The sequence below is a fragment of the Oryctolagus cuniculus genome, chromosome 6 (assembly GCF_964237555.1).
Source record: "Oryctolagus cuniculus chromosome 6, mOryCun1.1, whole genome shotgun sequence".
Taxonomy (NCBI): Eukaryota; Metazoa; Chordata; class Mammalia; order Lagomorpha; family Leporidae; genus Oryctolagus; species Oryctolagus cuniculus.
Genome location: NC_091437.1, coordinates 119,914,773 through 119,927,894, shown reverse-complemented (window position 1 = coordinate 119,927,894; position 13,122 = coordinate 119,914,773). Strand labels below are relative to the sequence as shown.

Genomic DNA, 13,122 nt, shown 5'->3' with positions numbered 1-13,122 from the left:
AGTGAGTTTTGTCTAGATTACAATTGGGACTTTGACAAAAGCTGTTCATTGTGCCAGTGGGAGATGAAATGGGGATGAAGAGTCCCTGGGAAACGAGGATATGAAGACTGCCATTGTTCTAAGCAACTTGACTTAGAGGGAACCTAAGAAATGAGGCAGCAGCTAGGAGACACTGGGTCAAAAGGAAAGTTTTTGTTTTTTAGGAATGGGGCAGGCTTAAGCATCTTTATTGTTTGTAAATAATGACTCATTTAAAAAGTTAGTGGAGAGGGAGATGTTTACAGTATAGGAGTAAGAAATCATAATTGCTAGAGCAATGGTTGAGAGGAAGTGAGATCAAGAGTACACTATAGGAGATATGCGCTAGATAAGAGAAAGGAAACCTTGTTGAGAGTGCAAATATGGATAAGTTTGTAGTGTCGGAAACAGTAAAGTAATGGAGCTTCTTACTGATAACTCCATTTTTAATAAAATAGGTGAAGTCATGTGCTAAGAGTGACTGAAGATAGTGTAGGGAAAGAAGTAATGCCTTCACACAGTTGATGTAGAGAAACTGGTAATGACCTGCTTACTGATTGTTACATCCACCCACCCTCATGCCTGTCCTGTATTTGGAGGAAGTACTTCCTCTAGTGAGACTAGAGGAAACAAAGGTCCTGGAATGCTGGCAAAGGAATTTGGACTCGATTGTATTAAAGCTGTTTCTCGTTTAGATTTGATAATTGTGTTTTGTAAAATTAGGTGCTCTGTCATTAGGTGCCTTTATATTCACAGTCATATTGTTGAATTGGTCCCTTGATCATTTTATCATGACTGTCTATAATTTTTGTCTTTTTTTTTTTTTTAAGATTTATTTGTTTATTTGAAAGGCAGAGTTACAGAGGCAGAGGCAGAGAGAGGTCCTCCATCCGCTGATTCACTCCCTAAATAGGCTCAATGGCCAGAGCTGGGCCTATCCGGAGCCAGGAGCTTCTTCTGGGTCTCCCATGTGGGTGCAGGGGCCCAAGGACTTGGGCCACCTTCTGCTGCTTTCCCAGGCCATAGCAGAGAGCTGGATGATAAGTGGCGCAGCCGGGACTCAAACTGGCACGCAAATGGGATGCTGGCACTGCAGGTGGCAGCTTTACCTGCTATGCCACAATGCTGGCCTCAGTTTTTGTCTTTTTTTTTTAAAATGATTATATTTCCTTTATTGTAAAACATGATTTTTTAAAAAGATTTATTTATTTATTTAAAAGTCAGAGTTACACAGATAGAGGAGAGGGAGAGGGAGAGAGAAGGGGGGAAGTGGGGGAGAGAGAGACAGAGGTCTTCCATTTGATGGTTCACTCCCCAGTTGGCCACAACGGCCAGAGCTGCGCTGATTCGAAGCCATGAGCCAGGAGCTTCCTCTAGGTCTCCAATGCAGTCCAGGGGCCCAAGAACTTGAGTCATCTTCCACTGCTTTCCCAGGCATAGCAGAGAGCTTGGATCAGAAGTGGAGCAGCCAGGACTCGAACCGACGCCCATATGGGATGCCGGCACTGCAGGTGGTGGCTTTACCCGCTTTGCCACAGTGCCGGCCCCCCAGTTTTTGTCTTAGTCTACTTTGTCTAAGTGTAGGTTCCTCTTGTTTTGCTTTTTTTTTCTTTTTCCTTTTCCTTAAAAATTTGGTTAAGTTTCATTCTGAAAAATTTGGTCTTAGAAGAATTTATACCTGGGGGGCCTTCTAGTAAGAAAGGATATCCATAAAATAAGGAACTAATGCTCAAAGACATTGTATATTAGCATTTGTGTATATTTTGGAGTGTTAGATAAATTGAGACTTTTCTCTCTAAAATTACATATACTACAGAATAATTCTTAGATTTGATAAGAGTGCTGTATGTGGTAATATTAATTATTCAACTGCTAAAACCTGATCATTTGAAAGTTTTTTTTTCCCCTAGAGATTCTAATTCAAATCTAATAAATCAGAATATAGTGTGGTTTTTCTTTAGTGCATATGCTATATTTTTCCTGGATACACTGATTCACATACATAAGCAATGAATAGGGAAGGGACCATGATGAAAAAGGAACATTTGATAAAGTATCCTGAAAAGAAAGCCCAGAAATTGAAGGTCATGGTTAACTCTGGAAAGAGAAACTTTGTCAATTTATTTTTTGAACATTCATTGAGTACTAGCTAGGAGACAGCGTCACAGAACCTTTTCTTGAATATATATTTTTAAAAATTTTTTTAAAAGATTTGTTTTATTTATTTGAAAGACAGAGTTACAGAGAGAGGTAGAGACAGAGAGAGAGGTCTTCCATTCACTGGTTCACTCTCCAGACGGCCGCAATGGCCGGAGCTGAGCCGATCCAAAGCCAGGAGCCAGGAACTTCCTGTGGGTCTCCCACATGGGTGTAGGGCCCCAAGGACTTGGGCCATTCTCCACTGCTTTCCCAGGCCACAGTAGAGAGCTGGATCAGAGGTGGGGCAGCAGGGTCTCAAACCGGTGCCCATATGGGATGCCAGTGCTTCAGGCCAGGGTGTTAACCTGCTGCGCCACAGCTCCGGCCCCTCTTTTTTTTTTTTTTTTAAGATTTATTTATTTATTTGAAAAGCAGAGTTACAGAGAGGAGGAAGAGAGGGAGGGAGGGAGGGAGGGACAGACAGAGAGGGAGAGCGAGAGCGAGAGAGAGTTGGCTGCAATGGCTGGAGCTAGGCTGATAATTAAGCCAGAGGCCAGGAGCTTCATCCAGATCTCCCACATGGGTGCAGGAACCCAAGCACTTGAACTATCTTCTGCTGCTTTCCCAGGCACTTTAGCAGGGAGCTGGATCAGAAGTGAAACAGCCAGTAGCTGTCTCCTTTCTAGTAAATGTTAAGTAAACGCAGAATGGGTTACAGTGATTTGACATATGTCAATTGATTTTCCTGCAGGTATCTTCACAGCCATCATTTTTTGGAGCTGGTTACCTTGCTTCTGTCAATTCCAGTAACAAGTGCCCACCCTGGTGTGCTGCAAGCCACAAAAGATGTTTTAAAGTTTCTTGCACAGTCACAGAAGGGTCTTCTTTTTTTTATGTCGGAATATGAAGCAACGAATTTGTTGATTCGAGCTCTCTGTCACCTTTATGATCAAGATGAAGAGGAAGGACTCCAGTCTGATGGTGTTATAGATGATGCATTTGCATTGTGGCTACAGGACTCAACACAAACATTACAGTGCATTACAGAACTGTTCAGCCATTTTCAGCGTTGTACAGCCAGTGAAGAAACTGACCATTCAGATCTCTTGGGAACCCTTCACAATCTTTATTTGATTACTTTTAATTCTGTGGGACGTTCAGCTGTTGGCCATGTTTTCAGTCTTGAGAAAAATCTCCAAAGTCTTATTACACTAATGGAGTACTATTCCAAAGAAGCCTTAGGGTAATTTTCTGTTTACTCCTTAAAATATTATGTTAGAAAACTAGGTCACTAATGGGCTAGTTTCTTGAAAGAAGGGGTTGCCTTGAAAATAAAAACTATACTTATTTTTGACATAACACATAACTTGGTAATTAAGGAGTAGAATGACAGAAAACTCTAATGTATCAAATATAGCTGTAAAGCGATGAAATGGACCTTCAAGCAGCTTTTACCCCCCTGGTGTTGACGAAGCTTGCCTCTATAATACCTCTTCTGGTTTGTGTAGAGGGAGCCCTAAGGCACAGTAATAACATACCTTAAGAGTAGTGCTGTCATGTGTCTTTGCCTTCTAAACCACTCGTGGTGCTCTGGTTTCAGAATTGCTTTGACTGGATGAGGGGAATTGAGAATGATAATAGTTTTGAAGAGCCTGCCCAGTAGGGCACAGGGTTTTAGTATATGAGAAGAGAGCCTTTTCCTGGCTCATGTCACACAAAGCAGTGGCATCCAGGTAACTGCCAATACAGTGGGGACTTGGTATGACTCCTTGAGTGACAAATCTTTTTTGGGAGGAGGCCTGTGAAAGGCAAACAGATGTGGCTTCTGTTAAGATAGATGTCTAGATCTGTCTTAAAGGTTTTGTAGAGGCAAATGATCACACTTGTTCTTGTTTATCCAGACTTTACAATTATTTTAAAGGAGACCAATGAAATATACTTTCTAGTCTTTGATTGCTAATGAGGTGTGTATTGTTATTTATGGTTCTGCTGATCTTACTTCCTAGTGGAGTTTTATTGTATTTTCCATTGTGAAATATATGTGTTTCTTTTTATATACTTTTTGTAGAGATTTACTTATTTATTTGAAAGGCAGAACAGTGAGAGAGATATCTTCCCATCTACTGGTTCACTCTCCAAATGCCTACAAGAGCCGGAGCTGGACCAGACTGAAGTTGGGAACCTCAGACTCCATCTGGGTCTTTGATGGAGTGGTAGGGTAGTAGGGGGAACTAAGTACTTGAACCACCATCTGCCTCCCAGGGTGTTTCCATCCCAGGCACTCCAGTATTGGGTTTGGGTGTCCCAAACAGTGGCTTTACTTGCTGTACCACAATGCCTGCCCTTTTATATGCTATTAAGTAGTGTTTTTAGGTGAACTGGATGTGAGCTATAAAATGTTTTCAGTAAGTTATTCACCTTTCACTGTAAATTTCCTTGGTCTGTTTAAGTAGAAAAAAATGTTTAGAAATGTTAGTGAAAAATTCTTTTCATGCCCAAAACTTATTGACCTTGTTTTGTTTCAGTGATTCCAAGTCTAAGAAGTCAGTAGCTTATAATTATGCATGCATACTTATTTTGGTGGTGGTTCAGTCTTCCAGTGATGTCCAAATGCTAGAACAACATGCAGCATCTCTCTTGAAGCTGTGTAAAGCAGATGAAAATAATGCTAAGCTGCAAGGTATGGGACCTGAACTTACTGTAGTAGGCATTTATGATACACAAAGGAAAGAACTTAAGAATATTTGTAATTAGTGCATTATTAGGTTTTGATAATATACCTACTATCCTGTTTTTAACTTCCTGGAAATTATCTTTTATGATGATATTTTGTGAAACTTTTAAACATTTTAATATATAAACAAAAAAGTATAAAAGTGCTCTTTTTTGGAAAGTCACAAAAATTGGTGTTTAGTTGAAGTTTGTGAACAAAGTGGAAGAGTTATTTTATTTTAAATTCTTTTTAGTTAATTTATTTATTTGAAAGTTACAGAGAGGCAAAGGCAGAAGAGAGATCTTCCAATCTTCCATCCACTGAATCACTCCCCAGATGCCGCAATGGGCGGAGCTGGGCCAATCCAGAGCCAGGAGCCAAGAGCTTCCTCTGGGTCTCCCATGTGGGTGCAGGGACTCAAGCACTTGGGCCATCCTCTACTGCTTTCCCAGACCATAGCAGAGAGCTGGATTGGGGCAGCTAGGACTTGAACCAGCGCCCATATGGGATGCTGGCACTGCAAGCGGTGGCTTTACCCGCTACGCCACAATACCGGCCCCCTGGAAGTTATTTTAAAGACAGGCTCAAAAGTTTGATTTTGAGTATAGTTTTCCCTGTGTGTCTGTTTTACTATCTATGTTTTTCTAAAGACTACGTTATCTAAATATACTGTAGAGATCTATTTGTGGATTAATACATTTGTGCTGTCCTCAAAATTGGAAGATAAAGAATATTATTATGAATACTTTTTTTTAAGATTTACTTATTTATTTGAAAGGCAGAGTTACAGAGAGAGGGAGAGACAGAGAGGGAGAGAGGTCTTCCATCTGCTGGTTCACTCTTCAAATGTCTGCCAGCCGGGCCTGGGCCAGGCTAAAGCTGGGAGCCTCGAACTCAGTTCATGTCTTTCACATGGGTGGCAGGGACCAAGTACTTAAGCCATTATTCTGCTGTCCAGGTTGCTTTTTAACAGGAGCTAGAATGGGAAGTCGAGCTGGGTTTGAAACCCATGCATTCGAACATTTCCTATTTTTGAAGCAATGCTGTTTCATTTTAAAGCTTACTTATAGAAGTAGACACAATTCGTCTTTTTATGAAACTTAAGTTGTTGAAATCATTATAGATCTGGTAGTGTTTTTCTTTGGAGAACTTTTACTTCTCTTGCTACAAAGGCTTTTATTTTTAAATACTATAAATTATTTCTTTTGTTTTTAAGAACTTGGCAAGTGGCTTGAACCTCTGAAAAACCTTAGATTTGAAATTAACTGCATCCCAAACCTAATTGAGTATGTTAAGCAGGTAAGCAAAACTTCAAAGAGCTTTGAGTCTGTGAAAGTATCTGGTAGAGTATAGTGATACTGCCTTAAAGTAGGTTTGTAGATAATGCAGAAATTATGTATTCTTGATTGATTTATTAGACTTTTTAGCTTTGGATTGATATATAAATGTAAATGGTTTTATGTGCAGGTGAACACACATGCATATAACTGTGTATACTGTATTTCCCTACCAGAACTTTGAGTTTTCCTCTGAAATGGGAATAGTTTCACTTACCACTCTGATAGCATTTACAAAATGTTTTAGAGTTAAAATGTTAGGATAATGTAACATACAGTTTTCAGTTGAACTTTTATTAATGCAGTTGAATTTCACTCAAAATATTTAAGTGAAAATTCCTTGACCAATTCTGAATTATTGAGTGGTGGCTAGTTTTCTTTGTTAATTTGGGATGATTAAATCTTTAGTTGAAATAGTGCATACAAGTTGAAATTAATTAAATCTATATAAATCATATAGATTGTGGTAATATCACTTCATTGTTTCATATTTTTTACAAAGATTTAGATATTTCTTTGAAAGTCAGAGTTACAGAGACAGCAGGAGAGACAGAGATCCTCCATCTGCTGGTTCTCTCTCCAGATGGCCACAGTGGCCAGGGCTGGGTCAGGCCAAAGCCAAATGCCAGAAGCTCTCCCTGGTCTCCCATGTGGGTAGCAGGGGCCCAGGTACTTGGGCAGTCCTATACTGCTTTTCCCAGGCCATTATTAGGGAGCCCAGTCAGAAGTGGAGCATCTGGGACTTGCACTTGCGCCCCTATTGGATGCTGGTGCCACGGGTGGCAGCTTTACCTGGTATGCTACAACACCTGCTCCACTTTTTTTTGTTTGTTTGTTTGTTTTACACATGCTTCTTAATTAATCTATTGTGTAGAATAGAAGGGTAAAAGGTACTCCTGGATACATACAAAGTTTTAAGGGCAGAATGAACCTTGAATTATCTCTTCTTTCATGGAAAAAATAAGCCTGTATATGTGTGTTTGTGTCAGAGAGAAAGGGAATGGAAAAGAGAAAGACAATGACTAAATCATCTTGGCCTTAGAATTATAGTTTGTAATGTGTGTTTTTAAAGTAATTTATGTGTGTTTAATTTGTAACTATTCTAACCTAACAGCAAAGTGGTATTTAGGTTTTTCTACTTCAGATTTGTGTGCTTTGATTTCTCTACCTTGTTGTCTTTTTTTTTTTTTAAAGGGTTATTTATTTATTTATTTGAAAGTCAGAGTTACACAGGGAGAGAAGGAGAGGCAGAGAAAGAGAGGTCTTCCATCCACTGGTTAACTCCTCAGTTGGCCACGGTGGTTGGAGCTGCACCAATCCGAAGCCAGGAGCCAGGAGCTTCTTGGTCTCCCACGTGGGTGCAGGGGCCCAAGGACTTAGGACATCTTTCCACTGCTTTTCCAGACCATAGCAGAGAGCTAGATTGGAAGTGGAGCAGCCAGGCTCCAACCAGCACCCATATGGGATGCTGGCACTGGAGGCGGTGGCTTTACCCGCTATGCCACAGCACCGGCCCCCTTGTTATCTTTTTTTTTTTTTTTTTTTTTTTTTTTTTGACAGGCAGAGTGGACAGTGAGAGACAGAGAGAAAGGTCTTCCTTTGCCATTGGTTCACCCTCCAATGGCCACCGTGGCCGGCGCGCTGCGGCCAGCGCACCGCGCTGATCCTATGGCAGGAGCCAGGTTCTTCTCCTGGTCTCCCATGGGGTGCAAGGCCCAAGCACTTGGGCCATCCTCCACTGCACTCCCTGGCCACAGCAGAGAGTTGGCCTGGAAGAGGGGCAACCGGGACAGAATCCGGCGCCCTGACTGGGAATAGAACCCTGTGTGCCGGCGCCGCAAGGTGGAGGATTAGCCTAGTGAGCCGCGGCGCCGGCCCCCTTGTTATCTTTTTACTCTTCCTACAAATACTTTTACTTCCTGAGGTGTAGTCATAGTTTTGCTTTCTATCTCCAGTGACATCTAGTACTTTTCATTATGTTGTTTGTTTTTTAAAGATTTATTTATGTATTTATTAGAGAGGCAGAGAGAGAGAGAAAGAGAGAGAGATAGGTCTTCATCTACTGGTTTACTCCCCAGATGGCTGCAATGGTCAGTTTCAGCCAGACGAAAATCAGAAGCTTCACCTACATCTCCCATGTAGGTGTCAGGGGCCCAAGCACTTGGGCCATCTTCCACTGCCCTTCCAGGCAATAGTAGAGAGCTGGATCGGAAATGGAGTAGTTGACACCCATATGGGATGCCAGCACTGCAGGCAGCAGCTTTACCCACTATGCCACAGTGCCAGCCCATTATATCATTTTTTATTGAGCCAGAGGTACAGTTAATGTCCTGTAGTAAGGACCGACATTGTGATACAATGGATTAAGCTGCTCTTCTGGACACTGGCATCCCATGTGGGTGCTGATTTGTGTCCTGGGTACTCTACTTCTGATCCAGCTCCCTGTTTATGTGTCTGGGAAAGCTTTGGAGGATGGCCCAGATGCTTGGGCCCCTGCATCTTTGTGAGAGACATGGAAGAAGCTTGTGCCTCCTGGCCTCATCCTGACCCAGTCTCACCCTTGTGAGACTTTCTTATGGTAACTTTCTCTCTGTCTCTGTCTCTGTCTTTCTCCCTCTGTAACGCTGCCTTTCAAATAAATGAATCCTTATAAAATAAAAAAATAGACAGTTTCATGTGTTTCTGCAATAACTGTTCTTTGTTTAAATACTTTTTAAAATAAAAACATTTTTTCATTTTGAAAGAGTTACAGAGAGAGAGGGAGAGCCAAAGAGAGAGATCTTCCATTTGTTATTTTACTCCCCAGATGGTTACAATGGCTATGGCTGGGCCAGGTTGAAGCCATGAGCCAGGAGCTTCGTCCTGATCTTCCAGTGGGTGTAGAGGCCCAAGCACCTGTGCTGTCCTCTGTTGCTTCCCCAGGTCATTAGCAGGGAACTGGATCAAAAGTGGAAAAGTGGAGTCTCAAACTGGCACCCATATGGGATGCCAGAGTCACAGGTGGCGACTTCACTAGCTACACCAAAAAGCTGGCCCTTGTTTTAGTACTTTGTAATGTTACTTAAATGCTGCAGTAAACTTTAAATTAAAAAAAAAAAAAGGTTTATTTTTATTTACTTGAAAGGCAGAGTGAGCAAAGGAGAAAGAGAGGTCTTTTTATCTGTTGGGTCATTCCCCAAATGGTCAAAACACCTGGATGGAGGGGGTCCAAGCAGTGGGGCCATTTTCTGCTGCTTTCCCAGGTGCATTAGCAGAGAGCCGGGTTAGAAGCTGAGCATCTGAAACTTGAACCCACATTCTGATATGGGATGATGGTGTTGCAGTAATGTGGTATCCCATATAGAACAGTGTATGCCAGCGATCAAATAATCTTGATAAACCTTTTTAGCTTTAGAAACTTCATTATATTTTAAATGTATTTAATAAATATAGAATTTTGTATGTAATTAACTTAAAGCTCATATTTTTAAGTAATGCATTGTTTGGAATTTTCTTTGATGGATATTGTCAAATTAAATTTTGTGCTCATTTTTATTTTTAAAGAATATTGATAACTTGATGACCCCAGAAGGAGTTGGCCTTACCACTGCCTTACGTGTTCTCTGTAATGTGGCTTGTCCACCACCTCCTGTAGAAGGTAATATGGCCATTCTACTTTAAGAACTACTGTTTAAACCTAGATAAGAATCATTTATTAAATAAGTTGAAATTATGAATCATTAACATATAAGTAATTAATTTTTCCCCCCTCTTATCCCATATAAAGGGCAACAGAAAGACCTGAAATGGAATCTTGCAGTTATTCAGCTCTTTTCTGCAGAAGGAATGGACACCTTTATTCGGGTTCTGCAAAAATTGAATAGTATTCTGACTCAGCCTTGGAGGCTCCATGTCAACATGGGCACTACTCTTCACAGAGTTACTACTATTTCAATGGCTCGCTGCACACTCACTCTTCTTAAAACAATGTTAACGGAACTCCTGAGAGGTGGATCCTTTGAGTTTAAGGACATGCGTGTTCCCTCAGCACTTGTTACTTTACACATGCTCCTGTGCTCTATCCCCCTCTCAGGTCGTTTGGATAGTGATGAACAGAAAATTCAGAATGATATCATTGATATTTTACTGACTTTTACACAAGGAGTTAATGAAAAACTCACTATCTCTGAAGAGACACTGGCCAATAATACTTGGTCTTTAATGTTAAAAGAAGTTCTTTCTTCAATCTTGAAAGTTCCTGAAGGATTTTTTTCTGGACTCATACTTCTTTCAGAGCTGCTGCCTCTTCCATTGCCCATGCAAACAACTCAGGTATCACTTCCATATAACATGCATCTTATAAATGACTGCGGTAATACTTTTTTAAGAGCCAGTGGTTTTGTTAAAAAACAAAAACCCTCATCCTCCTCTTCCAGAAAAGACATAAAAATAACTGGATGAAGGTGAGATAAAACTGAAGCTAGTTGGTCATTGATGAAATATGGGGGTAACATTTTACATAAATTTTTATGTTAAAGTGAGTTTTGTGCTGTTATGTATAATTGTATTCACGTATTTCTGTTACTTTAAATCCTTTTTCCCCCCGTTTACCGTGTGTTAGATGTGCCAGTAACTAGGTTGCTCCACCAGTGGACTCTGCTCAACTAACTGCTGATCTAACAACATTAAGATTTTTTTAGACTCATTGAATTCAAGCAAATGTTTAATTATATGATAGAAAATCAGATGTTAAAAGCATGTAGAAATGATATTCTTTTTACAACAGTTCTCCCTGAACAGCTTTTGTGACTATAAATAAATATTAAAAATCTATGTATACACACATTATACTTTTTTAACAGGTTATTGAGCCACATGATATATCAGTGGCACTCAACACCCGAAAATTGTGGAGCATGCACCTTCATGTTCAAGCAAAGTTGCTCCAAGAAATAGTTCGCTCTTTCTCTGGCACAACTTGCCAGCCCATTCAACATATGTTACGGCGTATTTGTGTTCAATTGTGTGACCTTGCCTCACCAACTGCACTTCTGATTATGAGAACTGTGTTGGATTTGATTGTAGAAGACTTGCAAAGGTATTTTCATTTTGCATTAAAACATTTTCTTCAGGTTATTCTTGACACATAAACTTTTTTGGAATTTGGAATTTGGAAACTAGGATTTAAAATGCCCAGATAATATGTATTCATATAAATATACACATATACATACATGTATGTATGAATTTTTGTAGATTTATTTTAATTAGGAAGATTTACCTCATCCTTTTACATACAAGATACCTTGAAGTCTTTTGAGTGTGTTTGAAAGGTGAAGTATAAAGAAGCTTTGAATTTATTAAAAACCTGAATTTATAAAATTTTATAATAATTATAAAATTCCAGGGAAGTTGTCATTATATTCAAGGAATGAATATATCTGTATACTTCAGTGGTTTGTAAATCTTATTTGAAATGCATTAAGCTGGTATATATTGAATAATAAGTATTAAACAATGCCTTAAAATCCAGAACTTTGTTTACTAAATTTGTTGATTTTATTTCAGCACTTCAGAAGATAAAGAAAAACAGTATACTAGCCAAACTACCAGGTTGCTTGCTCTTCTTGATGCTCTGGCTTCACACAAAGCTTGTAAATTAGCTATTTTGCATCTAATTAATGGGACTATTAAAGGTGATGAAAGATATGCAGAGATTTTCCAAGATCTTTTAGCTTTGGTTCGGTCTCCTGGAGACAGTGTTATTCGCCAGCAGTGTGTTGAATACATCACATCGATTTTGCAATCTCTCTGTGACCAGGTATATATAGTTATTTTATGAAATCTGTGTGTGTTTGTGTTTTCAAGCGCCTCTGATATAAATCTTAGCAATTACCTCTGCTTTTGTTTAAGGAGATAAATTTGACTAGTGAAGGAATAGTAAATAGTTTGGTGCTTTATTTCATTTTTTCTTTTAAAAAAATTTATTTATTTATTTGAAAGTCAGCAACAGTGGTTGGGGCTGGGCTGGGCCAGAGCCAGGGGCCAGGTGCCAGGTACTTCTTCCAGGTCTCCCATGTGAGGTGCCCAAACACTTGAACCATCTTCCACTGCTTTCCCCAAGCCATTAGCAGGGAGATGGATCAGAAGTGGAGCAACTGGGACTTGGAACTGGCACCCATGTGGAATGCCAGTGTTGTGAGTGGCAGGTTTACCCACTTCACCATGACCCTGACCCCATATTGCTTTATTTCTTTGGGTTAGTGTTTCACAGGTTTTTCTGTAAAGTTTTTTTCCTCATTATGATATCGGGTATTTGCTTTATCTGCCACTGCTTCTGTATTTTTTTCAGGTTGGTTATATCTACTATTTTCATTTTCCTTCCAGTAATATCTTACACCAAGTCATTCTTGAATTTTATAACCTTGTGATTGATTGAATTAATATAACACTCTCCTGTTGACTTTATGTTCTCTACAGTTTTAGTGTATTTTAGGTTACTCTGCACATAGTTTGTTGGTTAACAGTATTGTTTCCTGCTGTCTGTATCATTGAATTCCAGATTCATGAGTTAATGAGAATTTTAAAGCCCATTGTGGTTGGAATCTTTGAAGATTACTATATCTTGTGGCACTTTAGTGTATCAGTGTGTTCCTGCTGACTGGTTATCAGATATAATTTTTCCAGGCAAAAAATATGTTATATTATATTTTATATTATATTATATATTATATGTAATTTTTTAAAACTGTTACTTAGTAAATATAAATTTCCAAAGTACAACTTTTGGATTATAGCAGCTTTTTCTGCCCATAACCTCCCTCCCACCCACAACCATCCATTCTCCAGCTCCCTCTCCCATCCTATTCACATCAGATTCATTTTCAATTATCTTTATATACAGAAGATCAATTTAGTAAATACTAAGTAAAGATT

At 39.5% G+C, this 13,122-nt stretch overlaps 1 protein-coding gene across 6 annotated transcripts in view; it reads left to right on the top strand.

Annotated features, from left to right (window-relative positions):
* Positions 1 to 13,122, top strand: part of VIRMA (vir like m6A methyltransferase associated) — a 73,182-nt gene that overhangs the window by 36,923 nt on the left and 23,137 nt on the right. For 5 of the 6 annotated variants that reach the window (XM_008255752.4, XM_002710693.5, XM_070075317.1 and 2 more), the window contains 7 exons: positions 2,909 to 3,400; positions 4,683 to 4,837; positions 6,087 to 6,169; positions 9,751 to 9,844; positions 9,974 to 10,518; positions 11,049 to 11,284; positions 11,755 to 12,007. In XM_008255752.4, coding sequence (XP_008253974.1) covers positions 2,909 to 3,400; positions 4,683 to 4,837; positions 6,087 to 6,169; positions 9,751 to 9,844; positions 9,974 to 10,518; positions 11,049 to 11,284; positions 11,755 to 12,007 — 1,858 coding nt within the window. Of the gene's footprint in view, positions 1 to 2,908; positions 3,401 to 4,682; positions 4,838 to 6,086; positions 6,170 to 9,750; positions 9,845 to 9,973; positions 10,650 to 11,048; positions 11,285 to 11,754; positions 12,008 to 13,122 lie in introns of all 6 variants that reach the window. The other variant, XR_011389238.1, reaches the window with a different exon arrangement.